The 21,858-nt window shown below is 39.2% G+C and overlaps 2 protein-coding genes across 3 annotated transcripts in view; one reads left to right on the top strand and one right to left on the bottom strand.

The window, feature by feature from the left end:
- The window catches only part of ahi1 (Abelson helper integration site 1), a 33,670-nt gene extending 22,478 nt beyond the window's left edge, over positions 1 to 11,192 (top strand). The window contains 10 exon segments of the mRNA XM_067456149.1: positions 31 to 221; positions 308 to 350; positions 454 to 485; positions 1,816 to 1,930; positions 2,122 to 2,180; positions 3,627 to 3,689; positions 3,793 to 3,955; positions 6,637 to 6,725; positions 6,825 to 6,904; positions 9,480 to 11,192. Coding sequence (XP_067312250.1) covers positions 31 to 221; positions 308 to 350; positions 454 to 485; positions 1,816 to 1,930; positions 2,122 to 2,180; positions 3,627 to 3,689; positions 3,793 to 3,955; positions 6,637 to 6,725; positions 6,825 to 6,904; positions 9,480 to 9,720 — 1,076 coding nt within the window. The 3' untranslated portion in view covers positions 9,721 to 11,192.
- On the bottom strand, positions 10,967 to 21,562 carry slc18b1 (solute carrier family 18 member B1). Of its 2 annotated transcripts, none has more exons than XM_067456146.1 (14): positions 21,462 to 21,562; positions 21,149 to 21,288; positions 20,918 to 21,013; positions 20,750 to 20,823; positions 20,448 to 20,595; positions 20,054 to 20,210; positions 19,736 to 19,872; positions 19,420 to 19,521; positions 19,061 to 19,152; positions 16,931 to 17,026; positions 11,625 to 11,699; positions 11,439 to 11,532; positions 11,260 to 11,306; positions 10,967 to 11,090 (listed from the first exon to the last, which is right to left on the bottom strand). In XM_067456146.1, exons 1-14 carry the CDS (start codon positions 21,481 to 21,483, stop codon positions 10,997 to 10,999), a joined length of 1,374 nt encoding a protein of 457 aa, XP_067312247.1. In that variant the 5' UTR covers positions 21,484 to 21,562; the 3' UTR covers positions 10,967 to 10,996. The 2 variants fall into 2 exon arrangements, with proteins under 2 accessions (XP_067312247.1, XP_067312248.1); XM_067456147.1 differs by having other exon boundaries at positions 16,931 to 17,022; positions 19,108 to 19,152.
- Between the last annotated feature and the right edge of the window lie 296 nt (positions 21,563 to 21,858).

The raw sequence follows: 21,858 nt of genomic DNA, 5'->3' as shown, positions 1-21,858 counted from the left end.
AGATGAGTGTTTTTTTGTGCTTGTACGCAGTGGCTCAGATGGAGGTGGAGAGTTTGAGAGGTTTGAGTCGTTCAGAGAACCTGGACAGTAAGACAGGCAGGAATTCATCAGAGGTCACGACCTTTCAGAACCCCTCTGCCACCGGCATGGACAGATTCGCCAGCACAGCTCGTGTGTCCCTAAAGATGCAGCGGGTCAAACAGAAACTAGACTCTGTACTGGTAAAAATGTTAATGATTATATTCATCTATATTATAATTTAGTCAATAATCAATCAGACTTCAAACTTCAAACCATTTTTTTGCAGGAGCCCCATCGTAGTTCCCCTGGAGTGGATATATATGAACAAGGCAAGTGATATTCATGAAAATTTAAAAATGAGCTGTATTTTTAATGCATGTGCAATGAATTCTGTTGTAAATTAAAGCAATGTTTTCCTGTTTTGTTTTTAAGGTGGCATGTCTAACTTGGGAAGAAGCCTTGAGGTAAATATTTGCACTTGTTATAAAAGTTATAAAAAAGTTAGTTGCAACATAGCTTTTAGAGTTACATTTAAAGACATAACAGTACTAGTTTTTGAGCCAAAACAAATGTATTGCAGTGGGCATGTTTTGTTAATCTCTTACTCAATGATTACAAAATATTTGCAATGCGATTGGCAATGAAATATGTACTCAGAAATTGATACCATACCATCCTGTGCCCTGTGATGCTGATCCTCAGTAATAGGTAGGGATGCACGATATTATCGGCACGACATGGGAATCGGCCAAAAAACGCTTAAAATATACAAATCGGCATCGACCGATATGAAAACATTATGCCGATATGCCTTGCCGATATGATAACGTGTTAATATGCCTGCAATAACTCACGTGTGCAAAGAGTGCTACAGCGATAAGACCATGTCAGCACTGCGGTCATTCTTCAAGTGAAAACAAGAATACATTGCATGTACAGTGATTATATTGACTGTTTTTAAATGCTGCCTTGAATTTCTGAATGCACGTACAGAAGGACGTGACCGTCAGCAGCAGATTTGCCACGTTTTCACAACAAAACTAGCCCAAAACAAGCCCAATCGCGTCTCCCCACTCTCTAGCGCGTACGGCAGCCTCCACAACAGCAGAAGCTCCTCCAGGTCCTAGTGCCCTCCAGTTAGACCGCTATATATTTATACATGTAGTGGGGGCGCTGTTGTTACAGTAATACAATGAAAAGTAGAATACACAAATAAATTGAAGTTACTTCTTGTTCTAAATAAACAAATCAGTAATGATGTCATAAATCACAAGCATGACACTTGTAAATTAAATACTTTTATATACAGTGTATTAATCTGTAATAAAATTTTACGAAAGGGATGATGAAAAATAATCCAAGGTGCTCTACAATAATTGTAGAATTAAAAGACAGCATCAATGGATGTCATGCCACCCCAACTTCATGTGCACAAATGTTAAATCCAAAAATAAAATATTTAGGTTACAGCTGCATCTGAGGTGAAAAATTACTGACTTTATTATTGTTATTTTCAGAGCTTTTAATATACTCTTATCATAAGAAGAACTTTATTAACATTTATTTATCTTCAACAAGAATCCTTTTAGTAAGGATACCTCAGAAATCTTAAACCAGAATGAAAAAAAATAGTTTTTGCTCAAAATGGTGTTGTTTCCAAACAAAGGAAAAAATAAACATATATCGGCATCGGTATCGGCATCGGCCAAAATGAGCTGAAAAATATCGGCATACCGGATATCGGCAAAAATCCAATATCGTGCATCCCTAGTAATAGGTTATTGTTTTTTTCAGGGCCTGAACTCATATCTTCCTCCTCCATCTCTACTGTCCCCTCACTCCAAACTCCAGATGTCCACATCACTCAGCGCTCAGCTCATTCCACAGGCAACACTCGCCTCACACAACAGTACGTTCTCTACATTATCCTTTATATCATAGAAAATAACTCGAACATGCATCGTTTAAAGAGCAAAGTACATTGGAGAAGGGAAATTTGATTATTAAATGTATTTTGAAAACCTTTTAGTTTCCAAGATACTTAAAAACCTTATGAAATGACATGTCATAAGGGTTTTAAGTTTTCCTCTCCTCTCACAGGTGGTTACTGTCCCGCTGGGCAGCCCATTAGAAGAGCTCCATCCCTTAAACAACAAAAAGTAAGACACAGTCATCAGTTTTTGTATTACACTACAATTCAAATGTTTGCAAGAAATTAATAATTTTATTCAGGAAGAATGCATTAAATTGATCAGAAGTGACAGTAAAGACATTTATAAATGCTACAAAAGATTTCTATTTCAAATGAATGCTGTTCTATTGAACCTTCTATTCATCAAAGAATCCTTAAAAGATGTATGATGGTTTCCACAAAAGTATCAACCAGCACAACTGTTTTCAACATTGATGATAATAATAATAATAATAAATGGTTATGCAGCAAATCTGCATATTAGAATGATTTCTGAAGGATTTCTTTCAAAAACATAAAAAAATCTGCAAACTTTTGAAAGGTTGTGTGTTTGTATATATATATATATATATTGTGGTGTGACAAGCAGCGGGGCGAAGGGACCGCAAGAGCGGGCCGGTGACGAGTGTTAATGAGTGCCAGCTGCATGACACACCGGTATCGTCTCGCGGCCATGTGACGGGAGCATAAAAGGAGGAGCAAAGGCAGCGGAAGCTATAATATATATATATATATTTTTTTTAAAAGCAGTTTCAGTTTAAATCTAGTGAAATGCTAATGCTGTGTGATGATAGTGATTTAGATTAAAAGCTAGTGATGTCAAATTTAAAGTGATAGGCAATATAAAACAATATATGGTGATGAGTAAGTTATATTTAGCAGTATAAAATACAAATCTATTCGATAGATATATCAAATAGAGATTCAAAAGCAAAGCTGTACAGAGCTACAAATACTGCAGCAAGGCAGACAGGAGCAATCGATCAGGCAGGAGCAATCCAAAAGTCAATACAGGTTAGTACCATAGACTGTAAAAAAAATATGGACGTAGTGTCCGTGACGTCACCCATAGGATTCTGATAAGCCGTTCTGAAGCATGAAGTAGAGACGAGCTGGGCGTCGCCATCTTGGCAACGCTTCATTGCGCGTCACGCCCCGGATAACAGAAAATGGGCAAAGAGGCGGTCCGTGGGCGGAGCTTAGGTCACGCGATGACTAACAGACAGCGGATAAATGGCTATCCGCCTGTCACTCATAGTAACCATGCCCTTAATTATGCAGAACTTTAAGGCTTTATATAATGTAAACGAATGCGTTATAAAAAAAATTCACCCCACTCACAGTTGTCATGAAGGGCAAAATTAGCCGTATTGACCAAAAACACAATTTGTACCAGGCTGTAAACATGTTTTTTCCTGCTGTAAAGTTGGGCATTTTAACATGGGGCTCAATGAGATTGTGCTCCCTTCTGGAGCCGGTCCCTAGTGGCCAATCAAGGAATTGCAGTTTAAATTACTTCCGTATTGGCTTCAAGAGAGACCGCGGGAGGTTGCCGCTTGGTTAGAGTACAGGTTAGCTTATGAACTATGGAAGGTCCTACTCTATTAAATTAATATTGTGTTAATGTCCACAGAGTTTACTGGATTATGAATCCTCTCAACAAGAAGAGACAGAGTTTGGGCAAACCTACCAGACGGTAAACTTATTTTTTAAAATGATTTATATCACAATATAAATAGCTTGGGGAGTGATATTGTAAATGTTTTTGTTTTATATCTCTTGTGTGAAATCTTCTCTAGGTTGTGTCGTTGTATGAGTACAGAGCCAATCGATCGGATGAGCTTTCCATACGCCGCGGTGATGTGATCCATGTACTGTACAAAGACAACGACAGCTGGTGGTTTGGGCGACTGGTCACTGGGCAAGAGGGATATTTCCCAGCATCCTATGTGGCTGATGAAGGTATGTGAATGGGGGTTTGATAACAAAAAACACATGCATGATATTATCTCATCTAAATCCATTAGGTGTGTAACAATACATCAATCAAATGATTAATTGATGTATCGATGCAATGAGTAAAAATATCGATACCTAAATAAGGACACCCACCAAATGCAGGTGGATTTCAGCAGTGGAGTGTAATGCAGTCACTCCCACTAGCCCCTTTGGCTACTGAAACGCTTCCAATACAAATTTTCAGCAGAATAGATACTACCAGCTGCGCCTTCTCGCTCTCATCTCCTGACAGTGAGTTGACACACAAACCCTCCCCGTTTCATTTGCTCCAGATAAATAATATTAGTGTTACAGGGCTTGAATTGAACAGGGCGTGGGATACGTTTACTCATTCCTACACATTTTGTGCTCACACACAACGTGTGCGCACATAAAGCCATTTCCGATGCCTTATTGCACTTAAACAATCAAATACACACAAAATAATGTCAAAATGCCTTGGCCAGTGTTCACGTTAACAAAGTCAGTTGAGAAAGAAAAGTAATGTATAACAGTAAAGTGGATCCATGCATCAGGTCTTAAAGGCACAGCAGCCTAATATACCTGCTGCCAAATTACGAGATAATATTAAAAATATCTGGCAGTTTTTCCCCATGGTGTCAATGTAAAAATTGTGGCCAATTAAAATACTAAGTGGCTAGTAACTTTGGAAAACCACTAGCCACAGTGGCTACACAGAGCTTATTGTTATTATTGATGGTTAAAAAAAACCTGAAATTTGCGGGATGCATATACGTGAACCGTTACCCTAATTACTATTTAGAAGATGTTTTGTGGCATCTCGGACAAGGTAAAGTGATGTCAACCTCAACAATGGGCCAGGGCTATGCCGGGGCAACTGGGGCGCGTTTCTTAAAGGGAGGGTGAAACACTCAGTTTCAGTCAATCTCATGTCAATCTTGAGTACCTATAGAGTAGTATTGCATCCTTCATATCTCCGAAAAGTATTTAGTTTTATAAAAGAAAGATAGGCTGTACCGAGTCTTTCCCGAAAAAAACCAAGCGTTTGGAGGCATATCGTGTGGGCGGAGCTAAAGAATGATGAGTGCACACAAAGCGGTGACGTCCTCAAGCGTGGAACGAAAACGTTACCCTAAATAAACCATGGCAATCGATCAGATTCAACTAATAGATATATGATCCAGAATCAGATCCGGAGGCTGAAATAAATGAAACAGGAGAAACAGCAACAGCAGGACGTCCGTCTCTGTGGTATGGACTGTATTTAGTGGCCTGTCAACATTTGTGTGTCTTTACTCGCAGTTTATGAGGACATGATTCGGTTTATGGACTATTGTATGCGACTAAACCTTAGCAGTAGCAAGCAAAACGGTTTTGCACGTCAGACTAGTGTAACGTTGTACATTGAACAACAATAGAGTCCGTTAGCGCATTTGAATGAAGAAGCACGCTTTGTGAGAACGCAAATTTTATGTTTGGGTGGTTTTCCAATAAACAAACTGACACCTATATTGGTCAGCTAAACAAATATATTTAAACACACACCATAGATCGCATGCTCCATTGATAAATTAACTAACGTTATACACGATCGTGTTGTTTACTGATGTTTACTTACGCGACGATAGCCAAAAACACAGACATTTGAAGCAGTTTTACTCACCGTCTGCTTCCAAAGCAGGACTGTGAACCTTTATCGCTGGGACCGCTCCGTCAAAAACACACTTCTTTGGTAACATTGTTGATTTCGTGAAGTCCTGTAACAGCAGTGACCGTGGAGATCCACTTTTGCGACACGACCGAAGCGTGATGTTGTGAAGCTTCCCGTCATTTCTGCGTTCAAATCGGTTCAAATGCAGCGCTGCCTTCCCGGAATGCTGTGCTGAAGCGTTGAAGTCGCTCGACGTCACCCATAGGAATAATGTGGAGCGCCGCGGACTATAACGACATAAGTGTTCACGGAAGACTGGATCTGCAGCTGAGCAAGTGTTAATGGCCATGCATTTCCTCTCGCTCTAGTCATGTGCGCGCACCCTACCGGGAGAAGAGCCCGTACAGCCCATACAAGGACCTTCCGCTCTATCGACGTCAAGCGATAGAGCCCATACTCGAAAAAAACTCTCCGAAACTTGTGAGAAACCGGAAGGAGTATTTTTGACACAGAAATACTCCATCAAACGTCCAACATTGGTTTTTGAAACTTTGTCTATGTTTAGGATGGGAATCCAAGTCTTTAACAGTGTAAAAAGCTCAGTATGCATGAAACAGCATTTCACCCCCGCTTTAAGAACACCATGAGAGTATCATGATCAGTATCATGCAGCCAGCGTGAAAGACTGTACTGCCACTGTCCTGTTCGGGCCGTGCTGAATCATCACAAAACTCTCAGTTGCATGTTTTATGCCTTGCTAATTTAAGCATTCAAGCGCATAAAGATGCGAAAAATAAATAATTTCTGTACTTAAGCTCTGTGTGAGAAATTTTCGACATATGAATAATATTGATATATCTATCGATTATACCCCTGAATCAAATCGTAATCATATCACAGCTATTTTTTTGATGGATCTGCAATTATCGTCTGGCTGGCTATGAGATATTCAGGTCATATTGTGATGAACCGTTTGATTTACACCCCTAACGTCCAAATGTATCTCCCATAGGGAGCTTTGAGGAAGAGCTTTCAAGAGCTTTACAAGCACAACCATCACTGTTAGATCAAAATGGAGTTGAGCGTGCAACCCCAGTCCAGGTAATGACAAATTATAATTTATCCCTCCCATCAAACAGATGAAAAAATTGTAATCGCTAATTCTGATGATCTACTTTGTCTCTGATGTTCCTCCTGCAGCTGTCTGCAGCCATCAGTGCCTCTGGAGAGCTGAAGATCATCTCAGAGCTGGACACTGACCCTGAAGCATCCTCCACCATGTATGAATTAGGGGACCTATTATTCCCTTTTACAAAATTTGGGGTCTGCTAGATTAGGTTTTTATGCTTGAATGTCCAAAAAACTCATACTTGTCAGTAACGCCTGGTTTAATTCCTGTCTCTATGAAGCCCCTCCATCTGAAAAGCGCAATATGCCCTGATTGGTTGGCTGGACCAGTGTGTTGTGATTGGTAAACTGCTTTGAGCTTGTTTCAGAACCCTTTCGGAAATTAATCATTATTTTATTATAGTCAAAGTGTAGTAAGGTTTTTTTTTTTTTTTTTTTTAACCAAATTACCATTTGTATAACCACAGTTTTACTGCAAATACCATGTTTAAACTATGGTTAGAGTTGCAAAACCATGGTTCGTTTGTGGCTACCATGGTTTAACTACAATAGCCATGTTTTTGTTTTTTAGTAAAACCATGGTTCATTTTCGTAAGGGAAATGTCACACCCTTTACCAAAACGGAGTTTCAACGCACTACTAACGCCACTCAACCAGGCCACACTAATTTTTGTGTATGCCTTGGGAAGGAATTATTTAAATGTGAAGTGTTGGGGAAAGTTTCTTTTAAAGGGATCCCATGGTGTTGAGACTTGTATGGCTTAATATAACATAAATGATGTCTCTTACTGAATTATGTGGTAGAAAACCCATGAAAGATCTACGTTATTTAAAAAATCGATTTTATATTTGGACCATGGGCGGCGCCATTTTGTTTGCGTTCTAGGTTGATGACGTAGAGTGGTTGAACTCCTCAATCAGCTGGCGTTACCCGTTGCTATTTTTACCACAACGCAACTCGAAAATTGTTTCAGAGTTAAACAAAACAAATGAATTGCTTTGTAATTGTACTTAAAACACACTCAAACATACATGTGCACACAAACTCACCTACACAAGTCACAAACAGATCGGCGGGCGCGCACACACACACCTGACTGCTCTGTCTCAATCGCATGCATCATCACCAAAACATCCTGCCTCTCTTCCTCACGTTACTTTATCCCATCGTCCTACCTAGATATTTCCCTCTGCTGGTCACATTAGGCATTATAGTTAATCTATCAACAGTCTATCTAGGGAACTGGATGTGTTGAACAGGATATCAACACAGGGAATAGATTGAGGGTTATGTATGCGCGCGCAGTGCGTGCGTGTGTGTGTGTGTTCGCGCCGATCTGTTGGGGTGTGTATGTTTGCGCCGATCTGTTGGGGTGTGTGTGTGTGTGTGTGTGTGTGTGTGTGTGTTCGCGCCGATCTGTTGGGGTATGTGTGAGAGTCTGTGTGAGAGAGAGAGTTTGTGTGCACATGTATGTTTGAGTGCGTGAAGTCGGACAGCTGTTTGTAAATCCGCTTTACTCGTTATTGCGGTGGAACGTGAGACTGAATGACTGCACTCGAACTGTCCACTATGGTGTCGGACAACACTATATGTCCGTCCCTTCAAATAATGCCCTATTTAAGGGTATAGGGTCGATTTCAGATTCAGCCCCTGTCGTGGAGACTGAGCAGCCCAACATCTCGATTGAGACAGAGCCTGTCGTGTGCGCGCCCGCCGATCTGTTTGTGACTTGTGTAGGTGAGTTTGTGTGCACATGTATGTTTGAGTGTGTTTTAAGTATAATTACAAAGGAATTCATTGGTTTTGTTTAACTCTGAAACAATTTTCGAGTTGCGTTGTGGTAAAAATAGCTACGGGTAACACCAGCTGATTGAGGAGTTCAACCACTCTACGTCATCAACCTAGAACGCAAACAAAATGGCGCCGCCCATGGTCCAAATATAAAATCGATTTTTAAAATAACGTAGATCTTTCATGGGTTTTCTACTACATAATTCAGTAAGAGACATCATTTATGTTATATTAAGCCATACAAGTCTCAACACCATGGGATCCCTTTAAATGTAATCCATTGCTTCCTGAAAAAGTAACTAATTGTGTTACTTAGTTACTTTTTATGGCAAGTAATTTGTTAGTTTGAAATAACTTTTTCTCACCTGGTCTGAGTCTTGGTCTTAATAACAAACAAACAAAATATTTTTGGCAAAAGATCTTTCGCACTTAAGGGGAAATGAATAACTTTAGTCTGAAGGAAATGCAAATTCACAGCTGTACAGTGGAGGGTGCTGCCATTTTGGATTGCAGGAAAAGAAAGTTATTGCAAGATAAAAGAAACACAAATATATAGTTTATCTAAAGTCATTTTTACTTATTAGTATGGTTGAATTGGATCATCAGTGGTCAGCAGCAAATACAATGTATATACATCAAGTATATTTGTGGTTCAACATTGAATGATTGAGGGTTTGCATAATATTCTGAGTTTGCGTTTCACTGTTATTATTTATTTTGAGAAATACTGACTCAAGTAAATGTATGAGAAAATGCATGCTCACATTTACTGTAGCCTAGAACTACAATAACCATCCTATTTGCCTCTGCACTTACTCCCTATGAAGTGTGTTTGTGGTTTGTAACATTTCAGTAATTTTTTATGCTCAAACAGCAACATTACACATTAATGAAAGTTAAAAATGTTTATTTCTCTTCACTCATTTTCTTTACAGAACAAAAAGGAAGAAGAAAAAGGTGAAGCGGAGTGAAGTTCCCTCTGTTCTGCCTCAGATCCCATCCTCAGGTCATGAAGTGTCTTCCGCTTTATCTAGAAGGAGACCCCTCCCCAGACTAGGCCAGGCCAGTGGTGCGTTTGAAGCTGAAGGACCGAACTGACGTCACCTGATCGGATTTCTAGGACTGATTAAGGAATACGGGTTCCAAAAAGTGTTCAAATGGATCTATCTTTTGTAGTTGGCCTTATTTTAAAATATATATTTTGTAATTTTAATACTGGTATTTGTAATAAGTAGTTTTACAGGATTGTTTTGTATTGTGTTTATGTATATACACTTTTATTTTATTGTTAATGTCGCAACGTAACATTTTCTTTAAATTAATCTTGAGTGTAACCAGAACAACTCTAGCTGTAATCATAATGATCATTTCTAATTATAAATGCATTTTTCACATATCACAAAAGGGAATAAACGACACCATTTATTTAGCACCATAGGTAATACATACAATTAACCACATGTATTTATACATTTCTGTATGACAAATCCATGCAAAATTGTACAACTCACCAGGAAATTGCACATATTGTAAAGTAAAAGAGTAAACCACTCTGCAGTGTTGGATAGATCCATATTTATGCTACAGCTCTGAAGAACTCAATGATCTTAAATGCTATGAAAATACTGCAATGCACATTGTAATGTATTTTGTAAAATTGTACATTTGTAGACGTTGTTTTCATCAGGAATATGGCAATGTCTTTTTTTTCTTCAAATCTGTAAAAGCAGTTTGAAATGGGGTCAGTCACAAACTAGACGGGTAATCTGTGTTAAGTAACATACAAATCCCACATTCTTGCACTAGTCCCAAAAGATTTCTGAAACTTTAAGACCTCAGAAAATCCAAAGACAATGTATATAAATACTTATATATGAAAGGTTTTAATTTACTAAAAGTACAGTTTTCAGAATAGATATATCATGCTAATCTAATTTGCTAAATACAATAAGCCAAAATATGATTCACTGTTTCACTTTAGTTTGTTAAATATACTTATTTAATTCCCCAAACAGCGTTTGAGAAGCAAGATTGTAAAAAAACAAAACAAATCGAAAGGCAACATTTTTAAGTGAGGGAATGAAAGTAGTTGTAAGTATTACTTTCAAGTGTAAGTAATACCCTAGAATATTTTAATAAACAGGGTAAAAGATAAATACACTTTTAAATGTTTCGTCACAAGGCACATCTCAGGTCTGTAAAGTGTGTTATTATACATTAAACTTTAATACATCATATCTCCTCTTAATTCAATCTTACAGGGCTTTTAACATTTACTTTTGTAAATGTTCCCAGATCTCCTGTAGATGTGGAACGGTGTGTCCATTTCAAAATAATACATGTATTGGCCTTCCCTGCGTTGTTCATTTGCCACGTGTTATTTTCCACATCTGTATTTAGCAGCAATATGATTAAGTCTGTTCTTCCATTTAAAAGTTTTTAGCAGTTTTTTTCAGCCGATGTCAACTCTGAGACGATCTGTCTTGGGGAGAAGAGGGGATTTTTCTCCTTGAGATGACATTTCAATCTTTTTGGCCTTTTGTGACCTGCAACACAAAATATGATTATGCATAATCAATGTTTTCGGAGCATACCATTTTGTACCAATTTAAGAAATTAGGGGAATATTTTAAATGAAAACAATGTTTATTTTTATAATTTAATATTTAATTTGAATAATTTTCTGAATAAAGTTAATAAAAAAAAAAAACATACTTATTTTGTACGTCCTCTATTGTGAAATATATTAGTTGAAGTAAGGCCTAAAAGAAAGTCAGGGTAAACATATTAGCCAAAAAATTAATATGTATAAAAATGCACACATAACTGATCTATTTAAAAAAAAAAAAAAAAAAGGTCTGTTATACATTTATTTGCACATCTTTTGTTCTTACAGCGAGAAAAGCGAGTGCGCCTTGAACTCCCGCGCTCCATTCAAAGTTTAGTGCTTGTGTCATGTATCCTCCGATGGTCGGCCCAAAGAACATGCTTCAACATGAAAAAAATAATTCAGGTTTAATGACTGGGAATTATATAAACTATACTTTAGTAAAACATGTAAACTTTAATTCAATACACACCCAGCAGACCACACTGCAGAGAACAACCCTGACACCAATCCCAGTGTACTCAAGCTCTCCTCAAAGCCATTTTCACTGCAAAAATAGGAATATGTGCATCAAAACATGTTATTTTCACAGATTATAAGTTCGTATTGTAGTATTTTGTTCAGGTAGTGTTGGGAAGTATACCATTTAAACCAGTATACCGGTTTCAATTTCACATTCAATATGCATTTTTCAAATACCTCCATGTAGGAGCTTAACAAACTGCTTCTGTTCTGCTGCTGCTTCTATTCAAAGGCCACAGAGAGCGGTAAGTAGAGGGTATTGAGAGGGGATAAATATTAATCAAAATTTAAGTTTTTTAGCTTTTAGTATGACAATGTCAGCCTTAAAGTTATGAATAAGCTGGTGCAAAACTTTTCAGCAAAACTTAGTCTCCCACTTCTGTTCAAATGAATCTCAGATTTTGGTGACATCCTCACAGACTTCACCTTCTCCTCAAATCTTCTGTCCAATCAAATGCTCTCTAGAATCTAAAGCCCGCCCCCTATGCTGCTGTAGTTGTGGCTGAAATCGGTTCATTGTTAACACATTTACTAATTTAATTTCTACATGGTGAACAGCACATAGCACACTATATATGCGATAGGAAACGATTCAGTGTAAATGATTTCAGCTGAGGTTAATGAAGTCTGTTTTCACGTGTTTCACACACAGTCTAGACCAGAGCCGTTAATTAGAGACACCAGACACGAAAGCGTAGCGCGTATCATATGCGCAAACATATCGGACCCGTTTCAATTCTGCACAGAATACTGTATTTCAAAGCGATATGGAGGAGATTATGATGAGAAACGGTTAGAGGAAACTGGCTTTACCAAACAGAAAGGCTCTAGTCAAACTGACACGGTGTATTAACTAAACGCTATTAGCTGTTTCAAAAAAGGGGAGGAGCTGCTAACAGCTGGAACCATTTCAGGGGAAATCACATCAACACATTGATTCCCAGGAGCTTGAAAGTCCTGCAGAGCAACTGGCCAGTAAACTTTCTGCAACTTTCTCGATATAGGGAGGCACCGGGTCTTCTATCCCCTACTACGGCATTCTATTACCACCTCCTCGTACTTGGCCCTCTTCCATTCAGTCTTCCCAGGGCACAGCCAATAACAGTAGGACCGCACTTTTAGAAGAAAAGATTCTATATAGAACCTTAAAGGTATATATACTCAACTCCAAATAACTTTTAATGCTAAAAAGGTTCTATAATGACAAGAAAAAATTATTTGGCACTTTCAAATACGTAGCGCCGATTCTTCTAAGAGTGTACTTTCTGGAGGACCATATCATGCCTAAGCGTGGTCGTGATAATGGTTTCTGAGAATTTGAGGCACCTTCCGAGGTCGACCCTTAGCTTCCATTCCCAGGCTGTTTTGGCAGAAGTCCCCTGGCAGGGTTTCTACTTCGTGGTGGTTTCTCTCCAGCCTTGACAAATGTAATAAAGCGATGTGCTGGCTGCTGGTGCCTGCTAAGAGAGATCTCTGTGCTGATGGCTTCTGCAATGACGCTTAGCACCTAGTCATGGCGCCACCAATAACATCCCTCTCCCGAGGCTTTAAGGCAGCAGCTTAATACACAATAATAAATAACCCACACAAATAACTCACTTTAATATTGAAAATACCATGTAGAGCCCAATGATTTCCGTAATGCGGAAACGAAAATGGAATCACAGAATCCAATTACAAATGTAATATAACCTGCTGTATAAAATTCTGACATTCTGCTTTTGAATAAAACAAAAGTAGGGCTGTATAATGAATCAAATTTCAATATGGACTAGTGTTTGTGAATACTAAAGCTAAAAAATGCTTTTGAAATCTTAAGTCTGGATGTTCTGTGAATGAACACTGCAGCTCTGTTTCTTTCCTTCTGACCGCCAGAGGTAGTGTAACACTAGAGGTTTATCGCAGCAAAAGAATATACCAACAGTCATGTAGTGAAGTACGCTGAGTTCTGAGGGGTTATAAGACACAGTAGCTCAGCATTCTGCATTTAGCTTTATCTTTTTTAGCCTGGTTGAGATAGTGTAAATATCACTAAACAAAATACAACCTGCTGGATTTGAAGTATTTCACCAGCATTTGGAGAGTTCCTATATTTTCAGCTCCTATATTATACTTTGTGCCCCTTGGTTCAAACCATCGTCCATTGTAGATCAGGTGTTGCATTATGACAGGTGAAGTGAATAACACAATCTTGGCGTCTGTTAGTGGGTGGGATATATTATAGCCTGACGTGGTCATATTCAATTCTAGTCAGAATATGAGTCTGAAACTGCTCCATTGGGCTGTGATTATGGGGCGTGTTTCAACTGAACCAGGAAAGACCTCAATTGGAGAGACCTACAACCAATCATAGCAACAAAGCGACGCATTATCAAATGTCAACAGAGCTCAACTGCACTGTATTGCCAAGTTGGTTGTTTTCTATGTCAGAAAGGCAGGTTGTTTTCTATGTCCGCGGGTTGAAGTGACTACTATGTGATATATAGACCCATGAGTACGAATTTTAGCAGGCAACCTTGCCAAAATAACACACATTTTACCCCCCAAACACCATTGTTTCCCCGAAGAACCCCCCGAGAAGCTATTGTTTAGGGCTAGTAGTTGGCGGGTTTTGTTGTAAAAACTTGGCAACCCTGTCTGCACGGACGCTGAAATCAGGCTGGAATACACGATCTTTGCCGGTGTTGTAAAAAAAAATAAAAAAATGTAATGATACAGAGAGTACTTACCCAACATGATCATCATTTCTGAGAGAAATTGTGATGGTGAATGCATATACAGACAATCTCTCTGTTTAGGATTTGATCAAATATAATCCAAGCCCCTTTGATGACATGCATGATTACGTTACTGTTAATCATCTGTCCGTCATCGTCTAACGCCCACCCTGATGATTTCAATGGTCCGAACAGTTCCTGTTCGGGGATAAATACTCCTCTATGGAGCGAGGCCAGACCAAACTGCCCGACTTTTAAAAAATGTGGGCGGGGCTAAGTTCGGCTGGCATCCAGGCTAGATATATTAGGCAACAAGTTAACATTTTGTCCTCAAAGTTGATGTATTAGACGCAGGAAAAATGGGCAAGTGTAAGAATTTGAGCGCGTTTTGATAAGGGCCAATTTTTTACGGCTAGACAATAAATAGATAAGAGCATCTCCAAAACTGCAGCTCTTGTGGGGTGTTCCCGGTCTGGAGTGGGTCATTATAAATCAAAAATGCTCCAAGGAAGGAACAATGGTGAACAGGGTCATGATTGGCCAAGGCTCATTGATGCACGTGTGGCCTGATCAAACAGATGAGCTACTTTAGCTCAAGAAGTTAATGCTGATTCTGATAGAAAGGTGTCGGAATACATAGTGCATCAAAGTTTGTTGTGTATGGGGCTGCATAGCAGACCAGTCATGCTGAACCCTGTCCACCGGCGAAAGCCCCAACAGTGGGCACGTGAGCATCAGAACTGGACCATGGAGCAATGGAAGAAGGTGGCCTGGTCTGATGAATCAGGTTCTTTTCCATCAAGGATCACCTACCTGAGCACTGTTGCAGACCATCTACACCCTTTCATGGAAACGGTATTCTCTGGTGGCTGTGTCCTCTTCCACCAGGATAATGCGCCCTGCCACCAAGCAAAAATGGTTCAGGAATGGTTTGAGGAGCACAGCGAGTTTGAGTTGTTAACTTGGACTTGTTGACTTGGACTCTAAATTCTCCAGATCCTAGTCCAATCAAGCCCCAGTGGGATGTGCTGACCATCAAGTCTGATCCATGGAGGGCCCACCTCGCAACTTAAAGGATCTGCATCTAACAATCTGGGGCCAGATACCACAGCACACCTTCAGGGGTCTAGTGGAGTCCATGCCTTGATGGGTCAGGGCTGTTTTGGACCTGGTCTGAGTATTTTTATTAATTTGTGAGGTTTTGGTTGGAATTTCCTGTCCGTTATTCCCGGAGAAAGTAGCGATTTATTTTCTTGTTTCATTACCATCAATCCACTTGGTTTTTCCACTGACCTGTAAACTGGGCCCTAATAGTCTTCTCCTGGATAATCTCATGATACTTGTCCATCATGTTTGAGTATTCAACATCTGAGAGGCTTTCACAGATCTGTGTAGAGCTGGGCAGTTGGATTTAACCCCTCCACAAGGTCAGAAACGCTGGACATCTGATGCTGCCCTCCCATATAAAAAGAGGGCCATATCTTCATGTGAGGTGAAGAACATTCACTTCCTGAGGAAACTTCAGTCTCTAACATGGTCGCTGTGCTTTCTTTAGAGTTGGCAGAGATCAAACATTTGATTAATTCACTTCAACATGTGAAGACAACATAGGAGGATGAGAATGGTCAGAAGCAGGGAGCTGGGAAGAGTCCCTTAACTCCCCTTGCTTTTCACATTCTGACTTGGATGTGCTTTCCTACATGTGCTTTGGATTCAGTTTTTCATTATCATGGGGGTGCTGTGGATGTTCCTGCACATCTTTCACCCCATGATGTGTTCACTAGTGTTTTCACTTGTTTATTCAAGCAGACCACGCTCTTTTTTCCAGACAGCCCTGAGCTGTGACTTCTTTTGCCATTCCACCATGGAAAGATTTTTCAGCTGAATTTTTAATTGCCCTCACAGGATCCAGCTTTCCTAAGTGGTCCTCAAAGATTGCTCGTACTATACATTTAGTGTGTATTAGCTTTACCTGTAGATTTCAATTTCTGTACAGTCTAATATTTTGATTTTGACTATGGGTGAATCTCCAGTTGTCAATGATGATTGTAATTTGGACCTTTATGGATTTCAAGCCGCCATCAAAATGATACGTTTAATTATTCCAGCTGCTGTAAGAAAAGGGTATAAATGACACTTACGTCAATGGCAACCAAGTCTGTGCAGTAGTGATCGTCAAGATCCTGCCTATACACCCACACAGCTTTCAATCATCACCCCACTTTTATAGCATCAAATAACTCACTTAAAGCCAAACCTATTGGAAAAACAAACACATATGTTTGTGTGATATAAGAACTACCTAAATTGACAGAAGTGTATTTTTTTCCGCTTTTTAGTTCGATTACATGGAGCGCAGACTTATACTACTGCAGCCAGCCACCTGGCACACATTGCTTGTGTGAAACCGCCAGAATCTTAAAAAAGTTCTGAGATACAGATTTTTGGTCATACCACCCAGCACTAGTTTTAGGGTTAACAGCACTGGATTCCAGGAATCTAGTCTGAAATACAGTAACCGGGTGCATTAAAGTCTCACTGTGCACAAGCGATCATCTCAGCGAAGGTGGGGATACAGGTCATACACAGAGAAAAGCCCACCACGACCAGCATGAGGACGGTGAGCCAGATCTGACTGGACAAAGAAAAACATTTGACTTAATGGTGATGGATATTTACAATAACAAAACTTAACCTGTTGGTCTCTTTGTAAAGAAGACAAATTATTGCAGAAAGCACTTCAAAAACTGAAAGTGTAAAAAAGTTACAGAAGTTTGAGTCTACAAGCAAATGTACTGAACTCCTGAACAAAATCTTAAGACCAGGGGATGCATTGCAAGTTTTACACTTTTCGCACTAGTGGATCATAACCGGGTTGTAAGTGAAGCTTCAAAATGCCAAAAGAAGAAACAGGAAAAAAAGATAAAAAATAGAGAGTAGGCAATTTATTGAAAACTGCATTTAAACTCAAACAGGCCGTTCATCAGCTGATCAAAAGTTTAAGACCATAGCCATAAAAAGGTCAAATCTGCACAAAAATATGGCTTTCATGTCATTGTCCTTCAAGCAGTCATACTGTCAAGATCTCCTGATGGCAAAGGCAAAAAGGCTTTCTCTCTTTGAACGTGGCAGGATTGTTGAGTTGCACAAGCAAGGCCTTTCGCAATGCGCCATCGCTGCTGAGGTTGGACGCAGTAAGACAGTCATTTTACATTTCTTAAAAAATCCTGAGAGTTACGGGACAAAAAAGTTAAGTGGTAGACCCAAAAAGATTTCACCTGCACTGAGCCGCAGGATCCGACGGGTTGTCCGTGAAGACACAGGTCGATCCTCAACCCAAATTAAGGCCCTTACTGATGCTGACTGCAGCCCAATAACCATAAGACGTCATCTGCTAGAGAAGGGCTTCAAGAACAAAAAACGTCTTCCAAGGCCACCTCTCCTCCCACGACACCAACCTGCCCGAATTAGAATTTCCAAGGAAGCACCAAACATGGGACATTGAAAAGTGGAAGAAAGTTTTATTCTCTGACGAGAAAATTTTTAATCTGGATGGTCCTGATGGCTTCCACGTTACTGGCATGACAAGGAGATCCCACCTGAGATGTTTTCTACGCGGCGCAGTGGAGGAGGCTCCATCATGATCTGGGGTGCTTTTTCCTTCAATGGGAAAATGGAGCTTCAGGTTGTGCCGGGCCGTCAAACGGAGACTGGCTATGTGGATCTGTTGCAGTGGGCATCCCTCTTGACCGAGGGCCCCCGTCTGTGCGGTAATGACTGGGTCTTTCAACAGGACAATGCTGCAATTCACAAAGCCCACCCGACGAAGGACTTCTTCCAGGAGAATAACGTTGCTCTTTTGGACCATCCTGCGTGTTCCCCTGATCTAAATCCCTTTAAGAACATTTGGGGATGGATGGCAAGGGAAGTTTACAAAAATGGACGTCAGTTCCAGACCATGGATGCCCTTCGTGAAGCCATCTTCACCACATGGAGCAACGTTCCCACCAGCCTCCTGGAAACAGTCGCATCAAGCATGCCGAAGCGAGTTTTTGAAGTGATCAACAAGAACGGTGGGGCTACTCACTACTGAGTCCTTTTTTGACACTTTTAGTACTGTTGTGCGTTTATTTTTTGGCTATGGTCTTAAACTTTTGATAAGCTGATGAATGGCCTGTTTGAGTTTAAATGCAGTTTTCAATAAATTGCCTACTCTCTATTTTTTGTCTCTTGCTCCTGTTTCTTCTTTTGGCATTTTGAAGCTGCACTTAAAACCCGGTTATGATCCACAAGTGCGAAATGTGTAAAACTTGCAATGCATCCCCTGGTCTTAAGATTTTGTTCAGGAGTGTATATATATATTACAAAACAATTTAAATCAAAGCCATGTCTAATGTAAATGTGTTCTAAATTTAAAGTAGATGTCACAAAAATTGAGCGTACTAAGAGCTTTTAACATACTGTTTCAGTGTCCAATTCCAAAACATTTATCAAAAGATGAATTATGAGTGTTTAAGCTTTTGAATGATACATTTATGATTACTAAAATAATTGATAAGGGGAAAAGGCAATAAAAGCTTAGCTGGACACCAACAGTTAAGATGGTTTAAAGCAAAAGAGGAGAAATTAACATTCCAAAAAATTTGAAAGTAAAAAAAGAAGGTTTTACCTCCTAATGTGAAAAACAGGAAGTGGGCCGAGGAAACAGAAGCTTACCGCTGTGGCCATTCCTCCGATCACCATCATCCACTTCCTAATTGACTGCACAGAGCCCCATTTCACATCCACAGATGAAATTATTTCTTAATTAAGAACACTTGATTTACGCTTATATTTACCTAAAAATATATTTCAAACCAAAACATTTCCAAACACATGAATAGAACTTGCATTTAATAAGCAAGCAAAAAGTGGTCGGTAACGGAGTAAATCATCAGTCATTTTAGAAATTTCAAACAAAGTTTTTTCTTGTAAGAATTTCAAGTTGTCCCTGTAAACATGTCGATGATTGTTTGAATGTTGACTTACAGGATATTTATCACTGATCACACCAAAGATGGGTGATGCCACCCCATACGGCAGTGAGAGTCCAATCATGAGCAGCCCCACTGAACCAGCGCTGAGATGAAGCTGTTCACACAAAACATTCACAAAGATGTTTTCAAATTATTACAGGAAACTTTTTACATTAATATTTACAATTCGACAATACATTTTTAAAATAAAGTTTAAACCATTTTCCCTGATTGAAACTGGCATGTTTACATTAAAGAAAAACATAATGTGTATGTGGATAGAGGGATGGATGGATGGATGGATGGATGGATGCTTTCTAAAGAAGAACCTTTTCAATGGCAAATATGGACAGTGTTGCATCCAGGAAGCCAAGTCCTGAACTCATTGTGAACACCACAAAGCAGATGAGAAGGATCTTTATTCTGGTACACAATCTGAAGAAGGAATTCTGGGAAGGAACAGCATCTATATAAGAATGAGATAACAGACATGTCTATCTCTATGGCTGGAGGGTAAACAATAACAAAAACAGACACATTTCAAATCACATCCTTGTGACAATAGTAGTAGAACGCTAAATGGAAAAGACTTTAAATTAAATGATTCAAATCATGTGATATTTAACCAGTACGAAATCCGCACTAACCAAAGCTCGGTAAAATCCACATATTGAGGGGTACTGTGGCAAACAGAAGACATCCCGTGAAAACGAAAGGGATTTCATATCCGAATAACTGATACAGCCAACCACCCAACGGAGGGCCCAATATCAGGCCAAGCCCTGTAAAAATCTCCATGAAGCCCTGTGAAAACAAGATGTTAATGATTCACTGTAACACATCTATTAAAAACATAAGAATGTTATTGTCATTGTGTATATGCCTCGACCGTGAGAAACTTAAAAAAAAAACCACCAGACTGATTAACTGAATCTAATGATGATTCTCTTCGAACAGCATGTCTTTGTGACATGAGCAATAGTGCCTCCATTGTCAGTTTACTCCAAAACACTTTTACTGCACTGAAAACAAGCAGCTCACCAAAACAGTTGCTATGTTGTCAGGGAAAACTTTTGCTGAAACTGCATAAGACGATGTAACGGCGGCAGAAAAGCCGAACGCATTTATGCACCGTGTGATAAAACAGAGCACGATGAAAACTGTACCATCAGACACTTGGTCAAGAAACCTGCAGAGCAAATGATAATAGTATCAAATTAAATGATGGACACACCTATGAGTACAAGGACTGTGTATTTTAAAATACGTATATATACTAAGGGAACATGTGGTAACACTTATATAGATGGACTAAAAGACAAAACTATCACAGATTTACTCACCCGAAAAGTACAGTACATACGCTCGATATAAACAACCCTGCCACAATCATAAACTTGGCTCCTATCTGGACAATCTGAAACAGAGGTCAAATGCACTGATATAGTGTGCATTGCAATCTATTATAAAAAGCTGCTGAATATTATCTCCTGAAATAATTATTAACTTACATATTTACCAAGTATCAAAGAGCCCACCAAAGTGCATAATGCATAGATTCCGAATATTAAACCAATCATAGATTGACTGACACCTTTCTTCTTTGCCTAGAAAATTAATCAAGCAAACATCATTTTCAATCTATTATAGCAGAAGCCTTTAAATGCCCTGAGCAGAGTACATAAAACAATTTCATATAACAGTTAATCGTACAAGTCATATATCAAATACAATCAATGTACCTCATTTGGGAAAAATGGTCCCAGAATGGAATAGCAGATCATTGAACTGAAGTTTATGGAGGCCATTGCAATAAGTGTTAATATCTGTTGTCTGGACATTTTAGTGGCTGGAGTCTCTGGTGGTGAAGAATCACCTATAGCTGTAAAGTTTACATGGCATTCATTGAGCAGTAAACACTTGTAAACTGCTCGAGAACGAGAATTGTAATTAAGAACAACAACAACAAAAAATCAATCATTAAAGATCCAAAAAGTTGCTCAATGTTGATCACCCAACAACAATTAATCAAATACATATATTAACTCCACATACCTCTATCTTCATCGAAATCCATTGTCGAGTTTCTGAGATTTTGTAATCTACCGCGTGCTCAAACTGTCAGCTGGGAGTGATAATGTCCGATTCGATTCTCAAAAGAATTGTTTGTGTGAACCGATTCTTTTCAATGAGTTGGTCTAACTGATTCGTAAGGCGCGGATCCTTATGAGGTGAGGAACAATATACGGGAAATTTTTGACATTATTATTCGTTAAAGAACTGTATTAATCATTTTTCGAGTCATGGGTTCCCTCGGTAATTTCCCATATAAAAGAAGAAAACTGCTTATGCTCGTTCAACTTTTTGTTTTGCTGCTCCTAATGACTGGAATTTGGTAGAAAAGTCACTGAAATTGAATCATATATTTCAATTTCAGCGTTCAAAAAAAATT

This window comes from Pseudorasbora parva, chromosome 10 (genome assembly GCF_024679245.1).
Source record: "Pseudorasbora parva isolate DD20220531a chromosome 10, ASM2467924v1, whole genome shotgun sequence".
NCBI lineage: Eukaryota > Metazoa > Chordata > Actinopteri > Cypriniformes > Gobionidae > Pseudorasbora > Pseudorasbora parva.
This window is presented reverse-complemented; position numbering and strand designations above follow the sequence as displayed.

Coding starts and splice junctions, on each gene's coding strand:
- slc18b1 (XM_067456146.1), bottom strand. CDS start 21,483: ATGGATTTCGATGAAGATAGAG. Junction 20,596..20,749: donor GTATGTACTGTACTTTTCGG/GTGAGTAAATCT, acceptor TTTGCTCTGCAG/GTTTCTTGACCAAGTGTCTG. Junction 19,153..19,419: donor TGATCAGTGATAAATATCCT/GTAAGTCAACAT, acceptor GGCTCTGTGCAG/TCAATTAGGAAGTGGATGAT.